Source organism: Pleurodeles waltl, chromosome 1_1 (genome assembly GCF_031143425.1).
Source record: "Pleurodeles waltl isolate 20211129_DDA chromosome 1_1, aPleWal1.hap1.20221129, whole genome shotgun sequence".
NCBI lineage: Eukaryota > Metazoa > Chordata > Amphibia > Caudata > Salamandridae > Pleurodeles > Pleurodeles waltl.
In genome coordinates this window covers 364,516,271-364,532,051 of record NC_090436.1, presented here as the reverse complement: position 1 = coordinate 364,532,051, position 15,781 = coordinate 364,516,271, and the positions used below count along the sequence as shown (strand labels likewise).

The 15,781-nt window shown below is 43.3% G+C and overlaps 1 protein-coding gene across 1 annotated transcript in view; it reads left to right on the top strand.

Annotated features, from left to right (window-relative positions):
- SGTB (small glutamine rich tetratricopeptide repeat co-chaperone beta) overlaps window positions 1-15,781 on the top strand; it is a 169,058-nt gene that overhangs the window by 66,830 nt on the left and 86,447 nt on the right. Inside the window, exons 5-6 of the mRNA XM_069222839.1 lie at window positions 751-850; window positions 8,763-8,867. Coding sequence (XP_069078940.1) covers window positions 751-850; window positions 8,763-8,867 — 205 coding nt within the window. The remainder of the gene's footprint in view (window positions 1-750; window positions 851-8,762; window positions 8,868-15,781) is intronic.

Here is a 15,781-nt window from a genome sequence, read left to right as displayed (position 1 = left end):
TAGTGTGAGACAAAGGGTTAGGCAATTGTGTACCCTGCTTGTCCAGCCACTCTTCTGTAAAATACCTTCAATGACTCATTCGTGTAGACTTTCATTCTAGTTTGGATAATTACTGCTACAAAATTGTATAATGCTGTATAAGCAGCAGAAATTTTTGATTTGTGGTATACCCTTTGCAATATATAAATGCAACTCATGTTTTACCACTGTTGAGGTCCGATTCACAAAGGTAAATTTTGTAATCCAATACGAAATGGTATGTTCTAATCTTGCATTTATCCATCCTAGAAAACCCTCACCTTCTTCACCTGAGATGTGTTGTTCCTTCCTCTAATTTGAATGTTGTCATGAAGCTAGTTTTAGAACATTGATGAGGGGTTGCATTTTGTCAAGTGAAGGAACAAGCAAAGTTGGGGACTCTGCCTTAAAGAAACTTACTTTTGTCTGTGGTTATCTTGGATTCATCAGTAAATTTACACATTTGTGTAGGTTTATGCTTTTATAGTATTCACAATACTGCATTTTAATGGTAAGTTTTTGAGTACAGAGAATCTGGACATACAAATATAGAATGGGCCTTATGTACTATTAAAATGCAGTTTTGTGAATACTGAAAAAGCGTAAGTTAACCTTTGTGAATCAGGCCATTTGTTGTGAGGAAATAGGTGGTGGGAGCATCTCACATTTGAGTTTTGGTTTTATTCAGAATTAAACCACGTCAAACCTTTTTGCCTTCATTTAAACTTTTAGGTAATAATCACATGAAAGAAGAGAACTACGGAGCAGCGGTTGAATGTTACAACCAGGCAGTGCAACTGGCCCCTAATAATGCAGTGTACTATTGTAACAGGTAAAATAACAAAACTACGGCCATTTGGCCTGTGCAAATGGTGGCGAGCATCTGAGTGCAGAAAAGACACAATTTGTGAGTTGACATGGCCTTGCTGTTTTGTTTTAGATTTAAACATATCTTCTCTGCATGCCCCAAATGAAATTTCCATAATATTATGGATCAATAGTTAACTTTGTGAAGTGCTTCATTATTTTTTTTGTTTGGATCTGTTTATTGAAGTTTTGAAGTTTTACATCATGCAGTACAACAACAATGCCTTCGACGGTCCGTGCAAAATATCTCATAACGTGCAATGACAGAGTCTAAATGAGACTTTATGGTAAACATGTTGTAGCAAAAATACATTTTGATAGTAATGAAACAAATATTTTTTAACAAAACAACTTAATAGACCACTCGGTTTGGCTATCGACCACCCTTCCTCACAGTCACATCACTGAAGGTTGCAGTGAGACGTATCCAGTATTGAGGACTTCGGAAGGTGTGCACACAAGGGGCATCACAATGGATAAGAGTTAAAAGTAACCAACAGTCCCAGTTACGTATCCAGGGTCCTACCCTCATTGGTAATCCTGTCATCAGAGTTGTATATTCGATTAGACTGCAGGTCAGATACAATAGTATCCCAGTAAATGGCGATGGGATATTTACTCTGCCCTTGAGTGTCTTCTCTGTGCAAGGCTACACTTTCAGCTTGTGCACAGTTAAGCATTGAGTATTCCCGGGCTGTGAACAGTGGGGGTTCAGGAGATTTTCATTTTTTGTTTAATAAGACACTTGGACACCATAAAGCCCTCGTCTAAAGCATGGGCGGTCACCCTGTGTTTCTTCTGTCTATGGTACAACCCCAGGAGACATATTAACCACTTACGTAGATGTGGGCACTGTGTAAATGCAGATAAACTGGAAGTGATGCTTGTCCAGTAGGTATTGAGCCTCGGCCAGGCCCACAACAGATGCAGTAAGTCAGCATCTACGAGAGCACAGCGTGGGCAGGCTGCGTCCGCCCTCTGAAGTGCCTCATTAATAAATAGCTATACAAACGTAACTCATTATATGCTGGGAAATGGGTGTTCAATGCTAATAGTTGAGTCGTTGGTGATCCTCATTGTAGATGGATCTGGAACTTCCGTCCAATTGTCATACTCTTTTAAACTGCCTGCCCTTCAAACCAGGATGTCAGACACTTCTGAGAAAGATGTATTAAAACAGAACTTGGTACTTAGTTTATGCTTCACAATGTTTTAAATTAAATGTGGGGAACTGCTGAGCTAAGCAAAGGTTTGGAAAATTGAAATATGTATTGCCATACTTTTCTTTGTCCTTCTGGAATGCTTGCGCATACTCCTTTAGGGATCGTCTCCTTCCACTACAAGCTTGATTTGACAAGGCCATTATACATTATATTTAAAATACATTTTCACTGTTCATAATACCTGCAGTGTTTTCAGAGGCACACATAGTCATGTAACCAAGGACACTAGTATGAACCAATCTCCAGGAATAAGCTGGTGTTAGCAAAGTTAACACAACAATTAGTTTTTTTGCAGTGGACATTGTCATTACAATGCAGTCTGCATTCCTTTCACCTTTTATCTGAAATATGACATATTACACCTACGAGATACATCATGTAGCACAATGAAATTCAAACCACCTTCTCACATCTTCATCCCACATCAATCATTTCCTCTCAAGCGCAGAAGGAAAATGGAAAAGAATGCATTTATTTCCTCACAAAAAAAGCAATTGGCAATACAAAACCAAATTAATTTTCCTCATGAACAAAATGTTAGACCTATTTATTCAAAATGTAAAACAACTGGACCTTCATTGGCTATACTTCTACTTATTATTCCATCACTTGTTAACATTTTGTAAGCTAGTATATGTATCACAGTTAAACATAAGGGTGCCTATAAAAATATACCACAATGCCATTCAAATATAATTCAGATTAAATAATGCCAATATTCAAGTATTTCTGTATATGTATCACAGTTAAACATAAGTGCGTCTATAAAAATACCACAATGGCATTCAAATATAATTCAGATTAAATAATGCCAATATTCAAGTAGGTAAGTGTGCACTTTCCCATCAATAATCTTAAACATAAAAGCAGACCAATTTAGATTTCTCCCTCATTTATAGAATTTAAAAAAGAGTTTCATGTCTGTTTGACTGCTAGTTAGCTACTTTTCTTAAGCTCCATTCCTCGTTCTGACATACTCACGCCCAGGCTCACTACTTTGAATTTGAAAACAGCTCACTTGCGAGCACTGAATACAGGAACCCCTTGTGGAGAATATGTGTGCTTTTATTCTGACCCACAGGAACGTGCGGATGTGTGGTGAATGAAATGTATTTATAATTTATTTAAAAATGGGATGAATCAGATGGAAAGGATACATGAGATATATTTACCAAAACCTTTTTTTTGCAGTTTAAAGTTCTCTATGGAGAATTTAGGATGATCGTTATATATACTTTCTGAATAAGAAATTACAGAGTACACTCTTTTGAGCAATCAGTCATACTTAGTTTCTATCTCGTTGTTAGAGATGGGTCTCTAGTTGGCAGACGTACACACTCTGTCCAAGTAGGGACCAAAATCCTAGACAGGGTAAGTCAGATACCTACCCTGAATTACCCTGTGCCCACCCTCCGGTAGCTTGGCACAGAGCAGTCAGGCTTAACTTAGGAGGCAATGTGTAAAGTATTTGTGAAACACTTGAATTACAGTAATTCTGTAAAAAAACACCACAGAAAGACTCCACACCAGTTTAGAAAAATAGAGAAAATGTATCTGAATAAAACAAGGCACAATGACAAGCATCCTATAAGTAGAGCTCAAGATATGAATTTATAAACTGCAATATAGTGCTTAGAAGTCAAAAGCGCTAAAAGGTTACTTGAAGAGGCACTAGACTAGGGTAAATCCAAAATTCAGGCAAACTGTGATGAAGAGCAGGCCAGCTACAGGACTCAGGCAGAGCCCGCTGGAAAGTCCTTTGAATGGAGTGCTGCATTGACGTCGAAAAGCTGATGCGGAGGAGATGTGTCGGTTCTGATCTGCGCAGACCAGAGAATGAGTTGTTGTCAAGCCGCGCGGTCATCGAAGCAGGTTCCTTGAAGTGTGGCATTGAGCCCTCCTTGCTAAAGTCAATGTGTCGTCATCAAGGCGTGCAGTGAAATCCTCCATCGTAGCGGCGCTGCATTGAGGGATGATGCTGCGGCTCCAATTGCTGCAACAGCGTTGAAGCGCCTGTTTTTGCAGGAAAACAGCTACATAGTCTCCTTTCAAGACCCAGGAATGGATTGGCACCTCTAGGTAGGACAGAGCTCACAGATGGCAGAGTCCAGCAGCTGAAGCAAAGTGGGTAGAAGTCTTTGATGGCCCTGAGACTTCAGAACAGGAGACAAGCTAGCAAGCCCTTGGAGTCACTTGGTTTTGGGGATGAAGAGATGCAGGTCTAGTCCTTCTCACTCCCAGGAAAGGAGGGCAGCAGGGGAAGCACAGCAAAGCAGGAGACCAGCAAAGTCCAGCAGAGCTTCATCTGAGTGGCAGTCTTTTCAGCAGCACAGCAGTCCTTCTTGCTAGCAGAGTATCCTCAGGTCCAGAAGTGTACTGATTTGGTAGGGTCATAAGTCCAGTTCTTATACCCAGTGGTTCCTTTGAGGTGGGGGTGACCTCAAACAAGGGCTTTGAAGTGCACCCAGGTCCAACCTTTCCTGTCCTGGCTTCAGACACACTGCAGGGGGTTATGCAGCTCTTTGTGTGGGGACTAACACACCCTTATTCAGGTGCATGAGTCAACTCCTCCCTCCCATCTAGCTCAGGAAGGCCGATCAGCCTGGTGATGGGCCATCAGGATGCAAGTGGCACATCTCACCACCCTTTGTGTGTAACTGTCTCCAGAGAATGCCAAAGCCCAGCTGTCACCCGACCCAGACTCGATTGAGGGCAGGCACACAGGGCTTAAGAGCAGAAACATGGCAACTTTCTAAAAGTAGCATTTTTAAAGTTCTAATCTTAAGTCCAACTTTACCGTTGAAGAGGATTTATTATTACAAGTCCATAGGTACCAAACAGGACAGTCCGACTCCTTTTCAATCAGGAATTACACTTAATAAATGTATTAAGGTAGGCCTCCCAGTAGTGAAAAACTAATTTGGGAGTTTTTCAGTATCAAGACATGTAAAATTTTAAAATATATGTGCTTCCTTTTACTTACCCTCCACCCTGTCCTATGGGTTCAATACTTGGAAAGGGGTTTAGGGTGCCAAGTCGACATGACAGTGAAACTACACATACGCGCCCTGCAGTGGCACACTTGAGACATGTTGAAAGGGCTACTTAAGAGAGTGGCACAATCAGTGCTGCAGGCCAATTAGTATTAATTCATTTACAGATCCTGGGCACATATACTGAACTTTACTAGGCACTAATTGTGGACACACCAATGCTACCATGTTTTAGGAGAGTGAGCACATGCACTTTATCATTGGTTAGCAGTGATAAAGTGCCCAGAGTCCTAAGGCCAGCTAAAACAATGTCAGAAAAAAAGAGGAGGAGGAAGGCAAAAGGTTTGGCGTAGCCCGGCCAAAAGAGCCATTTCCAACACAACCCCCCCCCCCAGCCTAAGACCAGGGTAGACTAATCATTTTCTGATCAACTTCCTTGCTTAGGATAATAGAACCTGGACAATTGCCCACTACTGCAGGGGTACTCGTCAGTTGAATGCCTCTCTGAACTCAGTTGGATCTCTCTGTCTATACTCTCCTGAGCCACTGAACTGACCCATGGGGAGTCCTTCCCCTCATCTGTGGACCACCTAACCTTAATCTTTTCACAGATGCATCCCAGTAGGCAGACAGTACCACCATGGCTAACAAAGTGATGTGGCCCATTTTACCCCTTTGGTATGGCTTCTGTCCCCAACCTAGGGAAAACTCTGTTCATATAGACAATAACCAACAGACTCCACTGACACCTGTCAGGGTCAACAGCCAGGCCCCAGCTTATCCATGAGTCTCTGATCTTGGTGGTTTTTCAAAGTGAGGGGCCGTAGCCTTAGATGACTTGTACACTGTTTCCACTATACCTCCCACCAGTTATGGGGTGGTATCCTGAGACTGGTCACCCAGCCTGGGGTCTGTACCCTGAGGCTGATCAGAAGACAGAAGTGGGCTCTCCCACACCCTGCTCATCCTTCTGGGGTCCGATACCCTCAGCTGGGCAGTGGTATCCCCAGAAAACAGAGCTGACTGGGCCCCTCTTCTTGTACCCCTTCTGAGAACAACCAAAGCTCTGGGGATTGGAAGAGAGCACCCTGGGCCTCTTCCCACCCCTGCCCCTTCTCCTACACTTGGAAGGGACACGGGACCCTTTTCCCCCCTTACTATACTGGGACCTGTCTGGGTCACTCTGTACCACCCCCACACTCTGTTGGGGAGAACCTGAACCGCCCTCCTTAGGATCACTCTCCAATGCCATCCCAGACACTCTGGTACTCACCTATAGGTCTGCCTCCTTTACAAGCATCCTCAGGTCAGACAACTTACAGTCCACCAGGTGTGGCCTAGCTCTGGAAAACAGTGACTGAACATGTGCTCTCTAGCAACCAAATTGTAGAGCCCCTCAAACATGTTTACCATACTACCGTTGCAAAAGTACCCCACAAAATCCCCCTAGAACTGGTGAGACAGTTTCGTACTGCCCCTGAATCTAAACATGCACTCTTCTGGGGTGACACCATATCTTTTAAAAAGGGTATCCTTCATGGTGGGATACCTCAGCCTGTCCCTCCGTCTCTAGGTCCGGTAGAGCTTCCCTACCATCACTAGGCATATGCCACCTTAGGACATCTCCCCAATCCTCCCCTGGGATCCTGTGGGCTTCTAGAGTGACCTCATAGGCCTCGAACCACCTGTCTATGTCATCCCCTCCTTGAAGTCAGGCACCAAGTCTCTGGGTGTGTGGACCCTTCCTTTTGCACTGGACATGGTACTTTCATTGCCACTATTCCTGTCAGACTCTACTGGTTGTTTGGGACTCAAGTCCAGCTCCTTCATACTCAGTTCATGGGCCAGCAGAATCCTTTTCTCTGCTAATACTCTTTCAGCCTCAGCTCCCGCCAAAACAAGTTTCTCCCTGGCAGGTGCTCTATGAGCCTCAGCTCTTCTCTCTTCTGCAGCCAGTTGGGCTAGCTGCAGCCTCAGTTCCTTCTCAGCCTGTCTGTCCTTTAACTCCTCAGGAGACAGGGTGTGTGAAGAGGCATTGCTTCCTGCAGTGGATCCAGCAGGGAACTCCTTCTCTGTGGGCTTCCCTTTCTCCTCAGGAACCTTTGCCAAGTCTCTTTCCTTCTCCTCCTCCAGGGCCACTGCTCTCTTGGACTCTAATATGGGATCACCCCGGAGGTAAGAGGGCTTTAAATCCTTTAGAATCCCAAACGGGTCTTCCTCCTCCTCAGAGTCCTCTATTAGAGCCTCTAGCCAGCGTGCTTCCACGTAAGCATATAGAGCTGTCTAAAGATCCTGCTTTTGTGGATCTCTTGTCAAACTACACATGCTGGCTCTGCAGTGGCAGGTTTGAGACATGTTCAAAGGGCTATCTAATTGGGTGGCACAATCAGTGCTGCAGGCCCACTAGTAGCATTTAATTTACAGGCCCTGGGCACATATAGTGAACTTTACTTGGGACTTATAAGTAGATTAAACACGCTAATTTTGGACACACCAATGCTACCATGTTTTAGGGGAGTGAGAACATGCACTTTAGCACTGGTTAGCAGTGGTAAAATGCCCAGACTCCTTAGGCCAACGAAATCAAGATTATAAAAAAGAGGAAGAAGGCAAAACGTTTGGAGTAACCCTGCCTGAAGGACCATTTCCAACACTTGTTATTTAATAGCTGCCAGAATCCGTGCAATTTGGTTCAGCCTTTTTACTTTAGCCTTGAGGAAGTCATATTGACGAAACACGTCAGCTGTATTGTCACTGGACTAGCTGTTTGCTTTGATTGGAAACATATGACAGCGGATAAATAAAATCCTCATGATGCATTATATACCCATGTTGCACACTGATTTGCAAGCAAACTAAGGATTGGACTTTTTGGACTTTCGGTGTACCCTGGTACAGAATTTCTTCATGATTGAGGTTGGTTGTTTCAACCAACACAATTGCACCTGAAGTGGTTGGGTTTAGTACCGGCTGGCACCCTTGGCAGGATAAAGCATATTACATTAACAATACTTTTATATGCATACTTAAGGAGGTGCGAACCATCAGCATAGCCACTATTGTGTGTGCATCAGACCTAATAAACATGTTTGCCACATATCCTCATCTTGCAGGTTTTGGACAGGAATTTGTACAATTTCTGATATAAGAAAATAAACATGCATTATTAATGAGAGAAACTTATGTACTGGAGAATAGTATCAAATCCTTCTAAAATCAATGTAAAGGAAAAAAGTAAACAATGTCAGCAAATATGGGGGTCTAATAGAGAAATGTCTGTCTATGAATTAATAACTTTATAATGTACTGTATCAACAGTTAGGCAAATAATTATGAACTAATGTTCCTTTAATTTTACAGATTTATCAAATGGTGTAATGCATTTTGTAAACCTTTTGCTTTTTCATTAAAATAACAGATGTGGGTGGTGATTGGTAGCAACAGATATCAAAAGGCCCATGGGAGACAGAAGGAATGTATCAGGTGCAGGCACGCAACTTCAACAAAAACGCCCCTGCACTAAACCATGCTGTGCAGTTAATGTCATTAATCAACATTAAGGATGTGATCCTTTGGGGATATCGTACAGTTATTGTGCAGAACAGTATAAACACTTATACTGGAGAGTAAAATGCATTTTAAGTATTGATTGTTTTTTCAGGGCCGCTGCTTATAGCAAACTTGGCAAGTTCAGTGAAGCAATAAAAGACTGTGAGACAGCAATATCAATTGAACCTAGCTACAGCAAAGCCCATGGAAGAATGGGGTAAGCTAAATGAATGCTCCTAAGCATGACCCTTCCATTATGTAAGGTTTCCTTCTTTTATTTACGTAGGGTGGATCAGAGATGCCATTATTCAAACTTGATCTTGAAAACCTGAATGCAATAGCACCACTGGCTAGTAATATGAATGGAGACACCCTACATGAGATTTTTATTTTTGCTTTTCGTATACCTTGTTGATTATTTTTATATATTACCCTATCTTGGCTTTAATTTGATGCTTTACAATTAACTTTTTGCAGTTGGCTTCCTGTGACAGGGAATAGGATTTGCACCACTGGGAATGGGTATTGTTTTATTGTTTATGACAAGAGCCATGTATATCTGAGGGGATTCTGAAGTTTTGACATCCATCTGTTTGGACCAGAGTGTCCCCTGCATGGAATATATGCATGCACCCCTTGCCCAGAATGCCCAACTACGTGTATCACTTTTATCCTGAGTTTTTATTTGGCCCTGCAACTACACAAATGTGGCTTCTGAGTAGAGGTCTATGCCTGTCCATGGTAACATGATTTTAAGAATCTGTTCTGTGACTTTGAAAGGCATAGTAAACATACCCTCACAGCTGACACGAGGTTAGTTTCAGAAAGCAGTGGTGGTAGCATACTAGGTTTTGTGAATCATTAGTCTTAACTGGACCATTTGACAGAGGAGAGTGCTTTTACTGACCCCACTCGTGTAAAGTTCCTCTTTAGTGGGACCACCAGTCTCTTGCTCTGATGTGCCATGTGTGTGTTGAGTGTGCATATGTGTGGTGAATGTGTAGCATGTGTGGAAGAAAGACTGTGTTTGGTAGGAGTCTGACTACTGAGACCAGTGGGATCTATTTTAGATTGCTCCTAGTTTAGTGTGACACAGATGAAGAGAGGATACACGTTCCCCAGACAATGTTTATTGATTGCATTCCAGTGGTTCAAGGGTAAAGATCCAGATGATGAAGTGAGAGAGGATGGTGATAGGGCGACCCTTAAAAATTCAATGAGTTTTTTTTTTTTAACAAAGGGCTGCTGATTAGTTCTTACTGAGCACTGATGTTTGGTAGATGGCAGGGGTGAGGGGCAGTTAGCAGTTTCTGTTCTCAAAGGTTTGGTTTCTGTCTGCACCTTTCATATGTCTTTACTGCTTCAGGAAGGCTGATGACAACCAGGTGCAGAGATCTCACACTTCATTGTGCCTTTGTTTTGGATACACCTGCTTTGAGCTATCATCATTGCAGCCTACTTTGACAGCCATCACCTTGCACAAAAGCTGTGTCTGGAGTACTGCCCGAAAAATGACATTTGAAAGAGAACCTCCCCCAAATCGGTTACAAAGCTTTAGGCAGTGGATCCAAACCCTCTCGAAAATGTGTATAAAAGTGGTATCAAAGCCTCTTCTTGTTTCAAGGTCCTAGTTGTTGATCAAGACAGTAAGTAGTCAGCCGAGTGCTCCATGTATTGTCTGTATGATCGTGACCGGTGTCTCCATAACATCCATTATCCCAGAGGTGAAGGGAAGTTACCAGACGTCTGTAACTTGCTGGAGAAGCTGATGGTCTGCCTAGAATGAAGAAGCCTGCTTGCCCAAAGGGTGAAGGAGAGTGCCTGACTCCACAGGAGGAGATACTGTCCAAGAGGAGAAGCCCAGCATGTTCCCAGCATGAAAAACAGCCAAAAGAAGGTAACTGCCTGTGGCAGCAAAGCCAACAGCTGACCTGGTTCATATTGCAAACTGTGCCAAGTCATTCATCAGTAAGCAACTACATGTCATCTGGTACCTCTACTGTTTACCTGAAACACTGATGGTGCCTCTGCCCAACTTTGATAACTGCCATGTAAAAGAGCCATAGTTAGGCCCATGTGGAAGCCTTGATCCAGCCAACAGACGGCTGAGATCAAATACCCACTTTAAAGCCAGCCTGCAGCTGCTGAACCTGAGCACCCACCTGCATCTGGTTGGGAAGGCCGTAACTGCTGGAGACAGGCACTCCTTGTGCAGGCTTGCAGAGCTGATCTCTTCCCTGCGGCCTGAGACCCAAGAGAGACTGCAGCTGTGGTCCTGCCTCATCGAATATACTGCTACAGAAATGGGCTTGCAGAACGTGTATGCCAGAGCTGCCAGAGTTGCAAGAGCTGCATCTCCTCCAAGCAAGCAAAGCGGGTCTTAGCCATGAGAAGGCTGAACGACTGAATGCACAGAAATACATAGAGTTGTACCTGTGTGGCATATTTGTGGCTACAGCTGTTAAACTGGTTTATGCAGCAGCCTGTGGGGTAATCCAGAGTAAAGTGCATCTGTGCCTAATCAGTGTAAATGCCAACATTTCATATGAGTCATTGTAGAAATTAAGAGAACTCCTACAATGGGGAGAGGACGCAAGGGAGGGGGTAGAGCTTCACTGAGAATAGTAGAGGAGTTGTCAGCCTTGTAACAATATTCCAATAAAATTGTGTTTTATTTTGTTTTACTTTGAAAATAACTTTATTTTTTGTAAGATAAGCATTGGACTGGACTATAGGTTATTGTGTTTGTTGGTTTACTATTGCGCTCTGAGCTTTTCCTCCCATTCTACCTCACCAAGATAATCCTTTGACTGCTCACCTTTGCTACCTCCAGAACCAACTGCAAAGAGAATGTACTTTGTCCAGATTTCAAAGCCATAGTAGGATGCCCCAAGTGGCAAATGGACTCAACCACCAGGGTTGGGGCCTCATGACCCCTATCTACTCAGTGAGCCCCTCCCAATCCTCCCCGGAAAGGGTCTGACAGCATCTATTTCAAGTAGGTCTTGTTAGCCAGGCATGTCTCCTGCTTTTCTCTCCAGGATATTCTGTCCATGGATCGTGGCAGAGGTAAAAATAATAAAATGTCATCTTTAAATTTCCCCATGGAGAAAATGGATTCTTGTAGTCCATCTCCCTCATAGACACTTTCTCCCCATTTTCTGTTCTCCTTTGCTTTCTCTTACTTACTCTCTCCTTTCACTTCTACTTGCCCTACCTTTCTTCTCCTCGCCCCTTTGGGCTCTCAAGACTGCAATATTCTTTTTCAGGTCTTCCACGAAGTACAGTAACTCTGATCAAGATATTTGCAGACAAGATGCACCTTTTTCCCCAGGATGAAACTAGATAGCGCCAACTGTGCCTTCTTTGGAAAAGAGCATGAGAAAAGTTTCAGCTTTGCATTTGTGGTGCTAATCTCTAGCTTTGAATTGCCACATTTCTTGACTTTGGTGGAGAAATTCCTGAGACTTACAAATTTGAATATTTCAAATGTATTAATGTTTGTTCAATTGTTGAGCCCTCACACTGTGATGAGGATACTTCAGAGGGCTAAGGGGTCAAGGAGGGGTGGAGGGATGGAACACTGGGCAGCTCATTATGGGGCTCATTATGTTCAAAGTCCACAGGCAGACTAGAACAGGTTGATCTTCAGAGTGCTTCTGAAATGCAGAAAACCTGATTAGAGTTTGAGGTGCCACAAGAGACTATTCCAGAGAGTGGATCATTCAAAATGTAGAGATGTACCCCTTAAAACAATTTCCCTTTGTCTGGCTCAAAACAGGCATTTTTTGTTTGGCTGATAAAGTTGTCTGGTAATTCAGCGGACCAGTATGTACAGGCTAGGTATTAAAGTACAACATTAAGAGCTTTGAGTGACAGTCAAAATGTCTAGATTTCAAGCATTTCTTTATTGGCAGTATCCCTTACATGTTCCTCATTGCTGGGGAGATGTTGGCTGAGCCTTTTAAACCAATGATGAGACCAGTAGAATCACACCTTGATGTGTGTCTAGGGAAATGAGAATCTCCCCTTCTTAATCATTTCTAAAACAAGCCCCCAGCACCCTCTGGGCTGGATTGGTGCCATCCTGGTCATTTGGACAATGGAAGGGTCACCCTAGGTGAGTTACATCTGCCCTTGAAGCTTGTGCAGTGTGCGCATTCCCCAGGACATCCTGTTAAGAGGAGGCCACACCTCCTCCCACCCAAGGTCCGTTTTGTTACTTTTCACGGGAACCATTCACATCTCCTTGCAAGGGTCTAGCAGGCTGCCAAGCGACAGTTGGGGATTAACTCTGAAAAGGCTATTAGAAACTTTAGGCAGAAAAAGAGGCTTTCTAAAGCCATTTCTGAAATAGAAAAAAGGCTTTTGCATTAAGTTGGACTGCATTTAACTAGGAAAATTAGTGTTTGAGGTTTTTTTTTTAGCTTCTGCCAGTGAAGTTACCTTTCTTTAGTGTACCAAAGTTACCCAGTGTTTTCTGAGGCACAGCCAGCCTCGCTTCAGTGTAAGACGGGTTGGAGCCTTTTTTACTGTTGCATGTAATTTAATACATGGTAAGGCCTACTTTAGGGGTTACTTACCACTATTTTAAATAAAGGTTTTTGCCTGGCAAAAGATTGATTTTGACTGGTAAACATGATAGGTTTAAAAATGCTCAACTGGGCTGCTGTGGCAAAGTCATGCTTTACAGGTCACTTTAGTGATGGCACAATAAGTGCTCTAGTCCACTAGTCCTATTTAACTGGCAGTCCAGGGCCACACACGGTACCATGTACTAGGAACTTGTTGGTAAGTTAAATGTGCCAATCAGAAATGTAATCAATTCAACACACTTTCATGGATCAGAGCACATACATGGGGCCTGGTTAGCAGGGTCCCAGTGTACAGAGCACAAAAACCAATAGCATCATGCAAAAAAGGCACTTTGTTACAAGGGGCTATACCTCAAAGCTAGTAGTGGTCGCAGTAGTAGAGGAAGGCATGAGACATTTTTTACACCATTTTATAACAGTGCTTTTGAATCCCAATTTCATTGAGACAGTGTTCTAGCACACAGTGATCAACTGCATCAATGGCCGCAGAGTTTGAGTAGTGTCAGGGCACATGAGAGACTCTGATCTCTGGCAGCAAGCAGCTCTACTCTGATGTCCACAATGGACTGGTTCCATGTTCACTCTTACATTAAATGAGAGGGAAAGAATATAGAGGTAATAGTGTCTCACTAATACCACTATTACGAACCTTCTTTTTTTACGCAAGTGATGTTACAACTTTCATATGCTACTTTGCTTTCTCAGAGTCTCACAAGATATATTTTTTCTTGTTGCATGTCACCCAAAGTTTGGCTGACTTATGGTGCTGTGCTTGTATTGGTATTTATTTTTAGTTTTCTTAATTGTTCTAGCACAGAGTGGGGAAATAACATTATCATCTGGCCTGGCACCCCTGCTCTAGATTTATGTTCCTTACTCATATAGAGAGTCAGTCACTTGGAAATACATTAATCATTTTTACCTTGATGTATTTAACAGTGTCTTTTTTGTGTGTGTGTATGTTTTGTATTCCGGTGTGTATGTAATTTATTAACTATATGTGATTATATTTCATCAATGATATATTTTTGTATAGTTGTTTGTTGAGCAAAGTTTTTTTGTAAAGTTTGCACTTAAGTCAGTATTTATTCTGCCTAGTGGGATTTTATTGGTGTTCTGGGTCGTCCATAGAGCCTGATGGTGAATGCCTTATAACTGGCTAATATATCATAGTGAAACTGTTCTCTTTACAATTCTGTGTTAGAAGAGCTGTTTAACAGGCACATCTCATTCAAGTAAATAATAACCAAACAATGTTTTTAAGGGTATTCACCTTTTAGTAGTATAGATTTTATAGAAAATTGGGTCCACGTCTACCGTGCTGAGTACCTTCCAATATGAAAAGTTTGTAACAAACTATTAAATCAATTGGATGATGTCATCAGTGATGTAATATATGACGTCATAAGTGATGTCATTTGAGCTGTTGTCAGCGATGTCATCAATTATGTCATTTAACGGCTGCTAGGCCCACCTCGTAATGGAGACACATGCATGGTCCAGAGCACCTGGCCAGGGCCTCTCAGCAAATTATCCTTTGTTGGGGCTACATGGAGCCCTCCACACAGGCGGCGCGTACATCGGAGTATTAATTGGTGCTGGGAACCCCCCTGGTTTGGCTGGTTCCAGGGGTCTTCAGCAGGCAAATCGGCCCACAGCAGTAATAAATGCGAGCGAACAAAATGGCACCCGCTCAGAACTTCTATTGCAGCTGCCACAACTGACACTGAGGTGGCAATCTGAGCGGCAGCTACCTCTGCCCATGACCACAGTTCTGAGCCACTTCGGAGTGAGGAGTGAGCGGGTGGTAGAGAGAGAGGCTGTCTGCTGGCGATACTGACCCCCACTGCGGGTCCTGAAGACACAGGGCAGCAAGGACAGTACAGCCAGGAGTGAAGCAGCATAAGGATTGCACCGAGGAGCTCGGCACACCACAGTACTGACTGGTGGTAGGGACAGCCCCCTTAGCTAGTTTGGTCCTGGAGTTCCTTGGCAAACAATGCAGTCCGTAACTGAGGTGAGGTCCAGTCCTTTAAAAATGGCGCCCTCCGGGGATCGCATTGTTGCATCTGCATTCGAAATAGCAGCAGCAGACTGAGCAGAGAGCACCAGCAGCAGCAAATATGACTTCTTGGACCCTATTTCAGTGAGGAGACGGCAGGAACAGCTGCCTGTCGAGGGCAGTGCGGATGCGAATTGAAGGGGTAATGAAGCTAGGGCGATGCCACAAGGAATGCCACAAGGAATGGCGAGGTGTTGAGGAGCTCAGGCCCCCTTGTCCTGGCATGATCCTGGAAACAGTGTGACTGAGCAGGATTAAACGTCAGACTGGTCACGCGAGGTACTCAAGGGACACCTCCCTCCCCCTGTTCATTTTTCTAGTTATCCTGCACTCTGGCTATGAAGGCCCATTTTCTTTGTCTCTTCCTCACTGCCTGCCTTCCATCCACATATAATATGGTTGGTGTGGGAGACTTGAAGGGTAATGTGCCATATTTTGAAGAGGATCAACAGTACAGGACCAAAAGGTCGGCAT